Here is a 17,791-nt window from a genome sequence, read left to right as displayed (position 1 = left end):
CCGCCTTGTCCTCCTCAAATATCGTGATTGGTCTGTCTGCTCTCAGACCAAGATCTATCGTTTCAGATTGGAGCTTTGCAAGACGGACGACAGACATGGAATTTGGACAATCCAACAGCTATGCAAGGTTAGGCCTTCAACTGTTAGTTTGAAACTCGTATGCAGATTGAAAAATCATATTATTGTTTGAGTCTGAAAAAAACTCTACTTCAAATGCATGAAACTTGCTAGTCCTATGGAGATAGTACTGAAAGGAATTTCTTTAATTTGGACTAACATACCCATCCATTTTCTATACCGCTTATCCCACTGGGGGTCACGGGGCTGCTGCAGCCAATCCCAACTGCCATTGGGACGAGAGGCAGGTTACACCATGGACTAGTCGCCAGTCAATCGCAGGGCTGGGCTATCATACCTTTATATGATATTGACTTAAGATTGGTTAACACTTGAATGTATAAACATCAATCCAACCGAAACTGGCCTGGATGTTCTGTTCCTAGTCTACAGTTCTCATGCTGGGACTTGACCTGAAGCTGAACTGCATAAATGCTAAGCATAGCAGGAGTTGTTATCATCTGCCTATGATTATGACCATTAGATATCTCAGTTGTACCAGAAGTACTGAATGTGTGCAAAATGAAAGGTGCTGTAACACATGTCCATGTCTTTACTGTTTAGCATAGAAGGCTTGCTAACTTCTTAGACCGCTCAATGGGTATAAAGCTTGGTGAGCATGTTTGGACCAAGCTTTGACCCAGAAGTTGATGAAAATAAATGCTTAGCATAGCAGCAGTCAATTTGTTACCTGCCTGATTTCTACCTAATTGAGATAAAAGTAAAATATAGAGTTTACAAAAGTTGTCCATGTTTTGTAACTTGAAATCAGGCCTATCGCCACCAACTACAGTTCTTTACCCATAGCTTTTCTATGCATGCTTTTTATCTCTGTCCTTAAAGCAAAGGTAAAAGAAATGTATGACTGTACCACATTGTTTGCTCACACCCATTAACAACGCATAAATTAGAATTAAATGTGAGAATAATTGAGATAATATTGTCTGTCTTTGCACACCCAGATGGCTATAAACCGGAGAAATTGCATTTGAAAGAAGAGGGAGAGAGAAAGCTGTGATGTTTTCCATCTGTACAGTTAATGTGCTGCTCTCTCCTTCCATCATTAATGCACCATTTAAGCCATATTTCCTCCCCTTCCTTCCTCTCTCCCACAAAATGAATTGGATCATAAAAAAAGCAAATATGTCGTCTTTAAAAGCTGCCTGTCACAAAACACAAGGACTGTTTTACTTGTCCTTACAGCTGGGTTGATAAAGCATAAAGCCTGTTAGGATCAATGTCAGGCTGGAGGGTTCTAATTAGCTAACAAGACTCATCTCGCCCGTAATGTGAAATCTGTTCAGCAAGGTTTTATCTTTCATTTCAGGGTTATTTATGCTGAATAATCCACTCCCAGTGTGTGTTTGTCAAAGTGTGGATTTGGCTCAAACTCTTTAGTAAAAATTCTTGGGTAGGCTGTGTGAAGGTCGTGTTTCAGTGATTGCTCTGCCTGTTTTGGAAGCAGAAACTGAATGAACTCATCGTCGCTCTCAATAATGGACCTAAAAAGACTAAAAAGAAGCAGAGTCATGGTTAAAGATTACCAGCTTTCTCTTTTATTGAAAAATATAGCTGTTATTTCAAAGAGAAGGGAAGAAATGAAGGTAAATATATTAATATACTGTAAAAGCAGGGTAAGGAAAAGGAAGACAGTACATACTTGGCATAACACTACAGCCAATGAGGAGGAAAAAAAGGAGAAAACATTCTACAGTTGAACTTTGAGCCGGTTGTTTTTTTGCAGTCCTTATCTTTTCTGCCACTCAGCGAACCACAGCTGTCAGGGCCATGGAAAACTTTCTGAGCAGACCTGAGGCTGAGAGTATTTGCAAATTCCTTTATATGGTTTATTCTGGCCTGCTGAGGAGTTTCCCACAGAGAAACACATGCCAGAAGAGTCAGACAATTACAAGAAAATATTTCAGTGTAATTTAGTCCGTCATTTTCCATTTAGTTACTCCAATTTCCAGCCGTCTTTACGCTGCAAATCTCAAATCTAAAATAGCTAATTTGAACAATTTCTTATCAAAATGATTCATTACACTAACATAAGCCACATTCTTTAGGCCAGTCCAAATAAATGTCTTGGGTCAAGAAAAAGAAACAAGCACTGCTTGTAGAGAGTAAAACTTCAAAATTAAGTGACCATATGAAATTTAGTCATCATTAAAAACTGTAAGGTCAAATTCAACTTATTTTGACATTTGATGGCAGTAAAAAACCCTAAACCCTCTGAGCCCTAAGCGTTTTTTTACCATTTTGTCTCACCTGGACTTACTGTCTGAAAAAGCTTATAAAACGTCCTTACACTTGAATTGGCTGTTTTGGAACCATTATCCAAAGCAGTTCCTGTCTGCAGTGACACCGAGGGCCACATCACGGGCTCTCTGTCTCTCTTTCTCTCCATTTTGAGCTACTCAGGCTGTCTCCTGCATGATCTCCCCAGTTTGACAAACTATGAAGTGAAAACAGAGCAGCCTGCCATTGGTTGTCACAGCCCATATGACAAAACATTATGGTGGATAGCAGTAGCTCCTAGCGGCAGAAACGAGCAACATTCAATATCTGGGTTACGGGTGTGGATTTTACCTTTAAAGACCCTGGAAAGTCACCCAGGTTACAGGCTTGCTAGAAAAGCCTTTTTAAGGGTCACAAAGGCACGGATAGCGTCATTAGTGTAACAGCAGACTGTAAGATGGGAAAAAAGTGTATGGGTACAGTTTATGGTTCAAAAGTCATTTAACTTTAAATAACCTCTTCTTGTCGTTTACAATAGCGTTAGGATTAGATGCCACTGTCTTTGTCTTTGGTTTCATTTTCCTAATTTTTCCGGTTATATAGAAAATTTATGTAAAAAATGTTTTTGATACATTAACGTTAAGGTTGCTGATGACAGTAGTCAGCATTTCATGTTGCAAATTAAGACTTATAGTGTAATAAATGTAAAGACCAAAATGATGCACTTTTCTACTTATCAAAATACAAAAAAAATGGTTTACACTTTTGTAAAGGTGCTTCAGAGGCTGCCACACCTGGTCAAATTTGACTGAATCAAATTAGTGAAAATGTATTTATGGAATCTTAAATACTATGTTACTGTATTAATACAGCTTTGCAGGAATTTACTAGTACTGCCATGCTTGTGTGTATTGTTTAAGGCAGTGGTTTCCAATGAGGGTTGGGATTGTTGGGGAAGGGGGGGGGTCAAGAGGGGTCACGGGATGCTTGCCAAAATACAAAAATTACATTTGTAATTATTTAAAGTTGTATATTCTACCCATTATTGTAAAAATATCCCTAAAATAAGTTAAATGTAAAATAAAAACACAGCTATTAAGGGAGATTTATGCTTAAATGTAAGCAATTTGTACAGAACTCTGTAAAATGACGACATGATGCTTTGTGCCAAATCGTATTTTTTAACCACCTCCAGGGATAGTGGGGTCCACATCTCTGCCCAGGTTCCTGCAGAGACAGGCACCTGTCAGTCTTTGAAGAGTCATGGAGGAATCTTTTCACAGTGAGACAGTACAACTCCATGAAATAATCATACATGGTGCACACAGAGAACTGAAGTCTGTCTGCTAATTTGTGTGACCAGCTTTAGGTCTCGTGTGCCAGGAGTCAATTCTTAACTGATGATTAATAGGTATGATAATATAATTTAATGATTGTAAGGCTGATTATATAATAAACACCAGCATGTCTGGAATGTTCTCGCCCTTTTTACAGTGTTACATTGTGTCCCCACAGCATGCATGTTGGTGACGAAATCAGCTTATTTCTTATTGGCACCAGGAGTGTCTGACAGGAAAATCTTCCCTTTCTCTTTCAACAGGGCCTGTTAGCTTGTGTCACTAAGTGGAGAAAGTGGTGCATGAAAAAAATCCATACTCATATTTGAAATGTTGAGCAGGTTAAATTCTTCTCACTGCCATCACAGGCTTGTCGATAGAAAGCACCACACTTCTGCTTCTCCACAATCAAAATAAAAGCTTTAGATGTCAGACTTTTTGAGCAGAAGTCTAATATTTACAGGGCAGAGTGCTGCATAATGCAAAGCAGTATCTGATGCTCCAGGAATGTAATTAGTACAATCTATTCAGATCATAATTGCTGTTTTCATCTCTTAGATAAAACAGGACATGATATTGTGGATTCGATCTTGTTCCACAAAAATGAGTAGCTGAAAACCTAAAAACACTCTCTGCCCCCTGAAACACTGAAATTATTCATTTATTAACTACAGATAGGTTGTCCATACCATCTGGATCAATAAGTTGTCCAAACTTCTGTCTAGACTCTTGTTATAGGGGAATTCTTGGCTCGGGTCAAAATCGATCCAACTAATCTGTGAGGGCATGGAAACTGAACAGTATGTAGTAGTTAAATAATTCAGAAAGAACTTATTTCAAGAAACTTCAGCTAAATTTTCTTGCCACATTGACAGATGTTTTTTATTTAACTTGCTACAAGCAATACTGGCCTTTTACACAAGTGTGCAGAACTTTAAGGCAAGTTTGGGCCAAAAGTTGTGCTCTGGATGTCCTTGCATTTTACCAGGGGTATGTGAAAATAATCAGTTGAAAAAATAAAGTCCTTTAGGGCAGAGTAAGGGGTGGATGTGGTAAGACTGGCCTTGAGCAGTGGTTCCCAGACTGGGGTTCAGGCACCCCGGCAAAATTAGATGAACTGTTATCTTTAAAAAAAAAACAATGATAGAAAATGATGTATTAGGGCCAACCTAAAATACGAAAAAATGAAGAGAATCTGTTCATTTTTGTGTAAAAAGTCAACATTTTTTGAAAAAAAAAAAAAATCACATTTTTGAGATTACAAAGTTCTTACAGTTACAAGAAAGCCAACTTAGAATTCCAGGGTTTAAAAAGCACCCAGGAAAAAAGCTTGGGAACCACTTGCCTACAGTACAGACGAGCAGCAGGACTGCCCCGGGCCCCTGGTCAGGCTGTGAATGTCTCAAGGGCCTAAAAACCACTGATGATCTCATGGCATATGACCGAGGGGGGGGGAAATGCCTAGATAAAAGAGCAGGGTTACTACACTTTTAATAATTAAAGACTTTTCAATTCCTACATTGAGAAAAATGAATACCACTTTTTATGCCACCAAAGATCAAAAATTAAAGGCAGGCTAGATTTATCCGTTTACCCAATCAAAGCTGACATTCTTTATTTAGTGTACTGTGTAGGAAATGGTTTAGGACAGAAAATATTACCAAAAATGCCCAAATTTGGGAGTTTAACTATAAACTGCTGTAAATGCCGTTAGCTGTTACATGGACGAGGGTTATACACAAGAAAGAATGATCAGAATTGTATAACGCTGGCTAGAAAACAAAGACTGGACAAAGCCACTCTCTCTGGTTAAAATGAGACTCTTTGACCTATTCCAGCCTTAAATTTAAAATGTCCAATTTCAGACTTTTTTTTAATCTTTTCAAGGATAAGCAGGAACCCTGAAAGAGTTGCTGTCGAGCTTGACCTTGACTGCTGCCGAGTGTCACACCTGTGTCGTCATGTGTCGAGACTGCCTCTGCCCCGGGTTTTGGTACATCATGTCCCGTGATGAATCCTTAGTGCCCTACATGCCTAAAACGGAATTTCATATGTCAAATATGAAATAGACATTTATCTGGACTTTTTCTATGACTGTGGCTTACATAGAAATGAGATATATCAAACTTGACATTAGACAAATACTACCTTAGCTGTGAGATTTGGCAGGGTTTTCCTAGATTGTTGGAAGATGTTATTAGTTTAGTGTTAAAGCCGCTGACATTCCTGATTCTCACCACATACTCACACTGCTGATGACAGATTGTTTGCTGTAATAATCAATGGCACAGATCATATTTACATACATGATTAAAAACTTAAAGGAGGAGTGTTTTGCTCTTTAAAGTGTCCGTTTCTTGTTGATAATAAAGGATTGCAGCTGCCCAAACAATCCACAAACCATTTACTAAACAATTCTTGATAAAAAGTCAAACAATACTCCCAATTTGGCCCATTTACATTAAAAAATGTAAGATTTCTGACTCAAACCATACTGCATGTCTACACATAAGTATACAAAACAAAATTAAACATCCTGCTATCATTTCTGATAATATGGTTAAAACATACTTGGCAATTACCTCCAGATTGCTTGTCTTTGTAGATCTTCTTGCAACCTGTTTACACTGTGGTTTTAAAACTATACAATAAACCCGAGTAAGAATGGCACAGCATCCTGATTCTATATATACACACCTGCATCAACGCCACAACAGGAAATAAACGCTTCCCATTCGTCAAATGTGGCGATTAATCCTCTAACCAGAAATAAAAAGGTCAGACATTAATCATCAACGCAGGAAAGGAAAGTACGCTTCCTTGTAGCTTTACCTCTAAGTGAGATGAGCCCGGAGGAGCCAGCTGAGCGAGCTTACAACTAAGCACAAAAAAGCCAAAGAGAAACAGCACACCTGTCTGTCCCTGACCCTGCTGTTCCTGGAGCAGTTCCAGCTGGTTGGAGGCCAATTATCCAGCACGTTTAATAATGAGTAGACCGGGAAAGGCTGGATGATTGGTTGATTTAATCATCTGTTTCTGCTGTGTGATTTGGCTTGTGTAGATAGAGGAGGTGAGTCTTATCACCTGCGGGGCCGGTTAAGGAAATGTTTCTGCCACTCTCAGTGCTGCCCCAAGACATACCTCAAGCCTGTCTATTAAAGAAGCTGCAATCTAATAACACCTTACTCATGTTTCACATCCTTTCTCTCCCCTTAAGGGAGGAACCATAACTATTAATTTGGATTTTACCATTTTTTCCGACAGTCCCTTTCACTCTCGCGCCTCTCCGCTGACCTGCTAATGCTACCAACCTCCATAATGGCGTGGAATGACCCAGAAAATTAGCCACAATCGCCACTTCTATCCTGTTTTCATAAAAGTACAGGACACTGACACATACAAAAGGCCTCTTATTTTGACAATTCACATTTTTCCAAACATAGGTCCTTGTCTTCCTACACAGACTTCCAAAAAAAAGAGTGACAGCGATATGAGAATTAAGTGCCATGTTTCTACAAAAGAAGCTGGCTCATTCTGTAGTACCGTTAAGTCATTTTAAAGTAAAGAAACAAACCAGAAGAAACTTTTAAGACCTTGTAGTGCACAATAAGACTGATTCATCCCTTATTAATATAAATGAATAAATACCACAGCTGTCAGAGAATTTAAAGTATGAGGACCTAGCTTAATAGAGACAAATTGGAGGCAAAATAATACAAAAGAAATAAGTACCGAACTGAAAAACAAGCTCTACAAGAGTAGACCGGCTTCATGAAAGTAATGATAAAATGAACCCTTAAAGTAAGACATGAAAAGTAATAACTACTTTATCTATTTAGTGTTTCTGCCAAACATTATCACTGGCAAATGATGTCCTTTCCCTCTTTCCTGTCCAGAACTGTACATCAACTTTGTGCCCTCACATATCCATCTCTTCACCTCACACATCACCCATAAAAGTAATATTACTCTGACTGACAGCTTAAGCACAGTCTCTCTGACCTTGCGGTCAAACTTAGCTTCCCAAGATGAGTGTGGTGCTCATAAACAATGGCTTGCTGCTTTTCTTTTCTAACCCTTGAAAAGAAAACAGTCCAAAAATGGGGAATTTCCAATTACAAGCTTAGAGTCTACGGAAACGAATCTTCAGGAGTTCCACTCTGTGAGCAAGTCTGTCAGTTTTTAGCTCACATCTTGCTGCAGCACAGCAAGTAAGGCCTAACTGGTTTTATTATGATGTTGAAAAAAGTGTAGAAAGATGATACAAGAAGCTCTGATTAGTCCCCTGACTTTCCGAATGTCTCTCCAAAAGTGTCCACCAATACCAGGTTGGTCTACACTCGAATCTCATCCTCGTCCTCATCCATGAAGGTGAAATCTCTGTCGTCCTCCCCACGTGGTGAGCTGTACTTTGCGCTGTCCGTGTCGCCGTCCTGGTGGTGGTACTGAGCTTTCTCCTCAGTAGCAGAGCCGGAGCTGGACACTGAGTAGCTGTCCAGGTTGTGGTGGTTGTTCCTGGTTTGTAGCTCCGGGGTGTAGGGCTCTATCACGGGCTTTTGTTGGTGCATGCTGCGAGGTGGCCTCATCGGTGCCCGCTCGTCTGCATCGTCATCATCTATGTGGGGGATGTTGGAAGGCGAGGCGCGTCCATCGCTGCTTTTACCCTCTTCGTAGCCGAGGTCGTCGTCCTCCCAGCCTTTCTTCTCCATCACGCTTAAGATGTCTCCAAGCATGGACGGCCCTAAGTCGATGTGGAAGGACATCATGGACTCTGCGTGTTTCAACCCGCCTCCCTTCGGCATTGACGGAGGCAAGTCAGTGAGTTCGCCGAAGTTGCGCTCGTCAAAATCTGCATCCATTGTTGCCATTGCTGCTGCACCGTTAACCGGCTTGGTATCGATCTCCATGAGCGTCTTCATTGGGCTTGAAGACACACTCTTTGTCAGATGTCCTCTGTTAAAATCATCGTTAAGGTAAGGCAAGGATATGGCATTTTTCACGTAGTTGGACGAACCACCAGAAGGCGCCATCATATTGTAATCATACTTGTCCCCACGGTTGACGGACTGGGAGCGCTTGCTGCTTCTGAAGGTGCGGGACAGCAGCCCTGGTTTGGGGCCTGGTGAGCTTTGCTTTATTTCAGGCTCCCTTGGTGGCTCACCAGATCGGGTGCTAAGAAATGAAGTGTCCCCGAATGCATCTCCACCCCGGCCTACGTGCATAGTGTGGCGGAAGTCGCCCAATGGAGCGCTGATCATCTCTGCGGTCAGGTCGGCTCGCGACCGGCGCTTTGACTGGTTAGTGTTATTCACCAACTGCTTAAGGATAGGCATGTTTGCTGTCTTTAACTTAGAATCCACAAGAAGAAAACTGGAGATTCTGTAGTGGTTCAAAAGTCCTTTTCCAATGTTTTTGCCAGCTGCACCAGATGTTGTCAAAGACTGTAAGATTCCAGGTGTTCAAGCATTCTGGTCTTCCAGTTCTGGTTTCATCTTACTCTTGGATGAGCCTGTGAAGAAGAAAAAAGGTTGTTAAAGCCATCATAAAGTATGTAAACCGAATGATTTGCACCTTGGCTTTCCGTGTGGAAACATGCAATTAATGAAAGACACCACTTAAGCCTAAAGAGGAAGAAAAGCACCACTTTCAAAGCTTCTCTATCAATCACAAAGTTTGCTCTGTTTTCATCTGCATCAAGTATGGAAAGTTTCATTGCCAAAGCTTCAAAATGAAGCCTTACTTGAGTGGTTCTAACTTGAAAAGGCTTTTCTTTGCAGTAGCCTGTAAGGGTGTTATATAATGGTGGAGAAGAGCTTTCTCATATGCAGTTCGCATCAATTTCAACTAATTCAACCCAGGCCTAATACCCCCGCTGAAGCTATCCATAGCAAAGGAAGTTTCAATCCAAATATTTCGGTGCAATTCTTCTGATACATTTTGGAGCTCGCTGTCAACTCTAATAAGCTGCTGTCGCATTCAGTTTTTCAAGTGGCTGCAGTGTCCGCTGTCACTGCTGTGCTTTAGTTCCCATTTAGGCCCCTGACTGTTACATAACCAGCGAGACACAGGATACTGGGAGCCAGAGCAGTTCAAGCTGGCAGGAATAAAAAAGAGTGGAAAGAAAAAGACGAAAGAATGAAGTGGAACGGCATTTCTTCAGCATGGATCGACTTTCAGCAAACGGCTTAGAAAGTCCAGACGTGCTTCATTCTCTTCTTGCCCTCCTATCGTCAAGAGATTAAATGTTAACACTGCTTGGTCTTTGTGTTTTTTTTCCTCTCAATCTTACCCATTGTCTCTCAGCCTTGAAGGCAACATATGAGTTCATCCTCTTCAAAAGAATATCTTGTTTTGCCCATCTAGTCTTGTTTTTTGCTCTTCATCAAGCAAACATCAATACGTAACATCCAGTTCCCAGAAGCCAAGATGTACAATAAGGACTTTTTGTGTAGAAAGCAGCGTGCTCTTGATTTAATGTTGGCCACTTTGATTCAGAACTTGCACGGATTGTCTGTTTCAAACTCGTGGTTAGCCTACCTTTGAAAGTTATGACGTTATGGCTAATAGTCAAATCTCAATGCTGATATGGATAAGATAAAGTTGCATGTCTTATCCCCCCTCTCTCCCAGCCCTCTCCATGAAGATCTAAAGGCATTTTTTGAAATGCCAGGGCAGATAAACCTCCACTTAAACTCTGGGCTTTAGTTACTCTTTAAAGCAGTATCAAATAGAGATGACTTTTAAACACCCACTTGTACGTTAGCCGGAGTTCACTGAATCTGTGAGCTTCTGACATCAACAAGGGCCTCAATTGTTTTAGCCAGACAGCAATCCCCGTCATACTCACTGTTTTCAAACTGGAGCTGGAGCCCACGCTCCAGGCCTGTATGCGAATCCCCATTGTGAATGAATGGGGGATTCACTCAACAATATTCCAGAGCAACGTCACCCGTGAAAACATTTGCATCACTGACAAGAAGCCATTCAATTGGAAAGGCAACTGTAGCACTAGAGGGAACAGAAGGGGGGGTTGATAGATGATAGACTCTAGGGCTGTTTTTTGTTCCCCTCTCTCCCAAAAGAGAGATCATTGCCAAAGGGGACTGAACTCTATCCACTTCTAAGGGTTTATCTTCTATATTCAACAGCTTAATTCATGATTTCTTCTGTGGCAGTGGTAATGGAGGAGATGCACTTTCCCTCCAACAAAAAAGACAGCACAAAAGAAAGCCTAACAAAGAGAAAATGCTTCAACAAAGCTGATTTTCAAGTTCTATTGTAAAAGCCAATTCGAGTTCAAGTTCACACCCTTTATATCTGGCAACTGGAGGGGGTTTACTGTTACAAAATCCATTTAAAAAGCAACTGGGTGCCAAATTAGAAGATTACAGCGCACAGAGCAAACAAATGCCAACAAAGTCCCATCGAGCTGACACATAGTGGTTAGATAAATGCTGTGTGATCTAGCATTAGCTTACAGCTTTATCACTTCATGCCCTCTGCAGAAGCCAATTAGTACCCGCGGCATAAAAGTCCACTGAATGTGCAACTGACCACTCAAGACAGCTCATCAACTGATACGTTCCTCCCCGCTGAACATAGCTTTGTATTTCACTATGGCAACATCAGAGCAGAGCGCTGGCTACCGAGCGGGCTTCCTGTCTGTAAGCCGGCCGGAGACAGCAGAGAAAGATTTTATCCCCTACATGGAGAGATCAGCTCATTCAGATGGATTAACCCTTCCTGGTGGCCACATGCAGGGCAATAAGACAAGAGGCACAATGCTTCAGCTGCAGGGGAATGCTTTTGAAGTGCGTCGTCACTCCGAGACATTCAACCTCAGAATAAAATATGTCAGCGGGTGATCAAATATCAAAAGGTGCAAACTTCACACCTTGCGGTCATTCTAGGAAATGGCCCATTTCATGTCTTCTGGGGCCCCTTGGTGTTTGATGAGGAACAGTCTCAGCCCCCCCTTAGGATCATCAAGACCCCATTATTGTGGGCATGACAAAAGATGAAGTAGGGCCTGCAGGCAGTCCTGTCATATTCACTTCTAGGCTTTCAGTACTTTTAAAAAGATAAATCATGAAGAATGGAAGTGTCATATGCAGTCTACAGTTTCATAATAACATTCCTGGGACTATTTAAAAAGACACAAAAGTGTTTCAGTGCTCTGAATAAAAAACTGTGGCTGGGTCAATTTTTCTTTCACTATAAGAGGGAACACTTTGTGCACTATATTTCTCTTATTTAGGGGATTTTCCCCATTTTTGCACCGAGTAAAAGTGTTAAAGCAGTTCCACATTGGGCATGATTGTCTTGTACCATGCCCAGGTGTGATTGCACCCTCCTGCCTTCTCCTCCAACTGCTGGTTTGCTTTCACAAAGTAACACTGTCCCACACCGTAGTTTACCCAGCCACATTCTGATACAGTAGGTGGTGGTAGCACATAGTTGAAATGCAAATCCATCAACAAGAAAGAAGAAGAGACAACCAATGCAACCATGCAGGTTGATGCTTGCTTATGCACTGTGCAGAAGATGAAGTCCAATCCTGCAGGATACTATGGAAGTTTATATTATTTTCAAAAACGCCAAGAGGGACCCTCCTACTTCTTCATCTACTGTGCAACTTTAAGGATGAAATGGGCCAATGCTGCATGGATACAACAGTGTTTGAAAAGACAGGGAAGGTTCAGAATTGACTTTACTGCTCTGCTTGCTGCAGGGTATCTAGTACTCCAGCACAGTTGCATTCACATGCCCCATGCACAAGTCCTCATGAAATCTATCTTTTTATCCTGGCTAACTTATTGTACTCTAGTTTTAGGAATGCATTTTTTATGTCATGTCTTTGGTTTGTATGTTGCACTCTTTATTGATGTTGAGACACACCCCTAAGGCAATTTTCTGTCACGACAACAGTAAAGTTTTCTGAATGAATCTGGCCTGGGACCAGCTTTTCAAATGTTCTCAGGCATGGTTCCTACCTATGGTGCACTTGAAGTCACACTGACCAAATAGAACCAGACTTTGGGGTCAAATGCACTACATATGCATAATAATTCGGCACAACTTCACTAACTGTAAAGATGCCATGGAGGATGAATTAAGTCTTCAGCTCAAACAACACTTGTAGTTCACAGAACACTTTTATTACACCAGCACGTTTCGGCTCATAGCTTTCATCAGGGTCATCAAGAGAAACATTGCAAACATCATTTCAATAGAGTAGCATGAGCTCATGCTACTCTATTTGCAATGTTTCTCTTGATGACCCTGTTTAAGGCTATGGGCTGAAACGCATCAATCTAATATAAAGAGATCATACTTTTGCACCAAAAAGACAACTAATTGTGCTAAAAATTAAATATATTTTTCAAACTTTTTTATAGACTTTACAGGCTCTGTACTTTTCATATGTATAGACTAAAAGCGGTCCTTTTTGCTGCAAAATTTGTCACTTTCAAGATTTATAGTAGTGGGGTTTCACATTTATATATTAAAAAAAACACACACTTTTTTCTCCCCTACACTCAGTCCTTGGCAGGTTTGGCAAGTCTATCAGTATAAAAAATATCAAATCACACTCCTTTTAAACAACATCTACTTGACAAGTCCAGATTAACATTTCATTTTAAGATATAAAAAGCCAAAAGCAAGGTCTGAATTGCTTGTCATCAGTAAAAACTATCTGGCATTGCTGCTTCAAATGAGTTTTCCATATCTTAGTCATTTCATCACAATCAATAGAAGCCAGACTGACTTGACAAGTCCTAAAAAGATAAAAATCAAGATATAAAATGCACCAAATAAGGCCAGAATTATTCATTCATAGTAAAAATAAATAAATACATCCACCAAATCAGGAAGCAAATTTTACTTGTTGAGTGTCTTGGAATGACATCTCATTTCAAGCTTCATTGGCAGATAATTTTGCCTGTTAGAAGCCCTTCAGCTCTTACTTTCAGCTTTTCATGTCCTGAAATAAGATGTTTATCTGGACTTGTCAGATGAATGTGAACTGTAATGAGTGTAATTGAATACACTTGTTAAGATGTGAGTTTGTAGACATGGTTGTTCTCCATGGCTGAAGCTCGGTTTGTGAATGTATGGAGAGAAAATATAGGACACACTCATGAATAAAGAGTGTTCACTCTAGAGTCTAGACAGACAGAAAAGCATGTCGTCATCGCTCTGTGTTTGCTCTCATGCTGTGCTGAAGTCAGTCTGGCCTGTATGACCTGTACTACACTCACTCTAAATTCAGCTGGAGGCATATTTCCATCTCAGCGCTTTGTTTACAGCCTCATGGAGCTAAATGGACAAACTGGTCGAGCTCAAAGGACGAAGCTTCTACTTGAGACCTAAAAAAAAACAAAAACAAACGCAGCTTGGCATGGTTTGCACTGAATAGGCCAGAAGGAGTAATACGTATGATCATGTTTGCTTTTGATGAGAGTTATCGCCTCGGTCCTGGTGCCAGCCGGTGACGCTGCCTTTATGTAACCGAGCACTCAAAGTGCCACATGACTCCGGCTCAAACTGAGACAAGTGGTGACAGGGCCATGAATGATTAAGGGCATCTTATGTCGCTGGGAGACTCTGATGCGTGTGGAGTGACATCATAACAACCAGCCTCCTCATCATGTAATCCCGGGGATCACAGGGGCCACACTGTCCTGAGCCATCCAAGGCCACTTTCTCTCATTCAAGCCAGCGAACGAGGAAGAGTTATCCAATCACAGCTTCACTGCTGACGAGTTAGCAGCGGTTTTACTTTGGACTGTTTTTAAATTTTTAACAGAAAAGGAGTCCATCATTTATTCACAAGTTGGAGGCCTTCATGCTGGAGTTAGAAGGAGTCAGATAGGGGGTGATTACACAACTCTGGCTTGGAAGGCTATCTGAATATAGACAGAAGAGAAAAATGAATATGAATGCACATGAAATAAAAGTATATCAAATGTATTTTGCATAAAACTCCTTCTTTGTCCAATTCAGCATCCTCAGTTTGACACAAAGACCCCTCTGTTAAAGCAGTTAGAAAAACTCTGCTTTGTTTAACCTTGAACTAGCCACAATCTCCTCCATTGTTTGACCCTATTGTCAGCAACATTGATATGTAAATGCATATATATGCTCAGGCTACGCCATCTATGACACTGCTAATCAATTTATCAATAGAGCTGCATATGAATGGAAAGTTCTGACAAAGAAGGTCAACAAACTTCATTTGCTGCTACTTTGTGAGGCTCGTAACCTCCAGACCTAACATCGGATTCCCACGGGGGGAGGAGGATGATAGAAACCCTGAAGAAACAACATAACAACAGTGTGTCAGTCATATTAAAATGATTTAGCATTGTGTTGCTTTGGGTGTTATTTTTAATGCTGGAAATTGATTTTTGATTCATTAAGCATTAACAGAGCCGAGAAAGAGCACACAACTTAGTCACTCAAGCATAATAACAGATACTAGTGACTGCATAAAAATTCACCCCCTTCAAGTCAGTATTTAGTAGAGTCACCTTTGGCTGCAATTATAGCACAGGTCTCAATCAGGCTTACACACCTGGACACTGCAGGTGTTACACAGGGATCAGGCATGAACCGCCTGTTCCTAGTCATACTCAAATTCTTGCCACTCCAGAGCATTCACCTTGCTGTCTTTGAACAGTTTCTGTGTAGCTTTCTGTATTCTCCCAAACCGTAGTTCTCTTGCAGACGGAATAAGATTGTCCTCCTTTGCACATTCATTTTACCCACTACTTTTACAAGCCTTCCAGGGCCGGCATCCCAACAACATGATGCTGCCACCATCAAACATAGCGTCTTGTCTGGTGATCAAAAAAGCACCATTTTGGTCTCATCAGACCTAAAAACTTCACCCCACTTGACGATGGAGTCTCCCACATGCCTTTTGGTGAACTCTACTCCAGATTTAATGAGTTTTCTTCAAAAGTGGCTTTCTCTTTGCTACTCTCCCAAAAAGCTTTGACTAGTGAAGAACTAGGTGTTGTGTGCAGAGTCTCCCATCCGAGCTGTTGAAGCTTGCAACTCCTTATAAGTAGTCATAGGTGTCTTGGTGGCCTCTCTCACTAGTGTCCTTCTTGCACGGTCACTCAGTTTGTGAGGACAGCCTGATGTAGGCAGATTTACACATGTGCAATATTACTTCCCCTCCTTGATGATGAATTTAACAGAACTCTAGGGGATGTTCAGTGCCTTGGAATATTTTTGTATCCTTATACTTTTCAGTAATTTTTCTTCTGAGCTGCTTGGGGTGTTCTTTTGTCTTCATGGTGAAATGGTAGCCAGGAATACTGATTAACCAGTGACTTAACCTTCCAGACACAGCTTTCTTTATATTACAAATACTTGAGACACATTCACTGCCCTTAGGTGATCCCCATTTCACTGATTGTGAGACTACTAGCACCAGTTGGCTGGACTTCTGTTGAATTATCAGTCACTTTAAAGGGGGTTAATATTTATGCAATCACTTATATTACCCAATATATTTTAGTTTAATTGACATTGCTTTATATAAATCGATTTTCACTTTGACACTTAAGAGGTTTTAGTAAGTTTTTTGGCCAAAAAAGCCTAATTATATTGACCATGACTGATCTGTAAAATCAAAAAAAGGGTGAAACAGCCAAGAGGGAAAATACGTTCATAAGTTCTGTATCCGATGCTTACATAAGATAATGAGAATTTTGCCTGTTATTCAAAGCTTGGTTTTGTTTGGTATATACACTGTATGAAAAGCAGAAAATAAAATACTAATGGATATATACAATAAAGTTATTCTATAAATTCCCACATACAACATTTATGTGCTATTCTTTATATGGCTACTCTGGTGGGTTTTTCTGAGTATTTTTTCTCATATTTTTTGCCCTGACTTTCTTCTGAAATGTTGCTGGAAGGGTGGCTGGAAAAATGTTGGTTCTAAAGTCAGAATAAAAAAACAGCTGCTTGTTGCTCATCCCTAAAAGAGCAGTTTTGTGCATGTGCAACGGGGGCTACAGTACGCTTTTAAGTCCAGTACTCAGATATTTTCCTAGCCTTGCAATTATTCCAAGAGTTGTACTGTCAGCATCCAAGCACAAAAACAGAATAATAAAAAAATAAAATAGAGAAGTTTCACTATTAAAGATGTTAGAAATGTGTGAAAAATGACAGAATTAGGAGACCTCATCAACTATGTATGAATGCAATTCTTCTTCATACCATTGCAGTAGCCTTGGTGGGAGCTCATTAGCAAATCCTCCATCTCTCATCACTGCGCCTCCAAGTTACTTCCATTGTCCTTGACTCACCGCACAGATATGAGAAGAAGAAAAGCACTCTGTATGTCGTATACAAACTCATCCCGCTTAGATAATCACACCAGGAAAGAGGATCAGCGGGGGGTCGAGAATGTGATGGATACAGTAACAAAATATCTTATTGGAAGTGATAACCAGAGCTGATGCAGACACAGAACACCATGCAGTAAGCCATCCTTTCTTCCTCCACTTTACCTTATTATTTCTGCCTGCTTCAGAGGGAACCAGAATTTCCTGTTGGACTCCATATCTCACCACACAACTCACAGGCTAACCCTGCATGACAAACGGCAGAAATATCCTGATCGGACACACAAAAGGATGAAAATGTTATGACACAGAGGGACTGCTAGCTCACCAGACATGTTTCGAGGAACATACCTATATGACACAGGTTTGTGAAGAAGTGTGGTTCCGCTGCAAACACATCCAACGTATGTAAACACACCTGCAGCGCTCCCAACGCTCCCACGGCAACTGGAAACACAGAGGTTGCAGTTTAAACTGCAGCTCCTCCTTTTCTGATGCCGCTGCCAAGAGGCAAATTAAGATGAGAAATACTCCAAAGGACAGGCTGTACACTTTCAGAGCAACAAAACTGATCCTGAAGCTGGAAACCTGACAAGAGAGTGCAAATATGAAGACATCACACCCATCTTTCATTCAACTTCCTCCTCAAAACTGAAAACAAAATCTCCTTGCTCCCATTAAAGCCTCCACGTCAGTGCCCTGCTCCTTCCTGCCAACTCTGCTCAAAGC

General features: G+C 40.8%; 1 protein-coding gene across 2 annotated transcripts in view; it reads right to left on the bottom strand.

Moving 5' to 3' along the window:
• Positions 1-1,650: 1,650 nt before the first annotated feature.
• The window catches only part of cdc42ep4b (CDC42 effector protein (Rho GTPase binding) 4b), a 44,149-nt gene continuing 28,008 nt past the window's right edge, over positions 1,651-17,791 (bottom strand). For both annotated transcript variants that reach the window (XM_041815379.1, XM_041815378.1), the window contains one exon: positions 1,651-9,201. In XM_041815379.1, coding sequence (XP_041671313.1) covers positions 8,027-9,025 — 999 coding nt within the window. In that variant the 5' untranslated portion in view covers positions 9,026-9,201 and the 3' untranslated portion in view covers positions 1,651-8,026. The remainder of the gene's footprint in view (positions 9,202-17,791) is intronic.

The sequence above is a fragment of the Cheilinus undulatus genome, linkage group 20 (assembly GCF_018320785.1).
Source record: "Cheilinus undulatus linkage group 20, ASM1832078v1, whole genome shotgun sequence".
Lineage (NCBI taxonomy): Eukaryota > Metazoa > Chordata > Actinopteri > Labriformes > Labridae > Cheilinus > Cheilinus undulatus.
The sequence above is the reverse complement of the archived record's forward strand: the minus strand, read 5'-3'. Positions and strand labels throughout refer to the sequence as shown.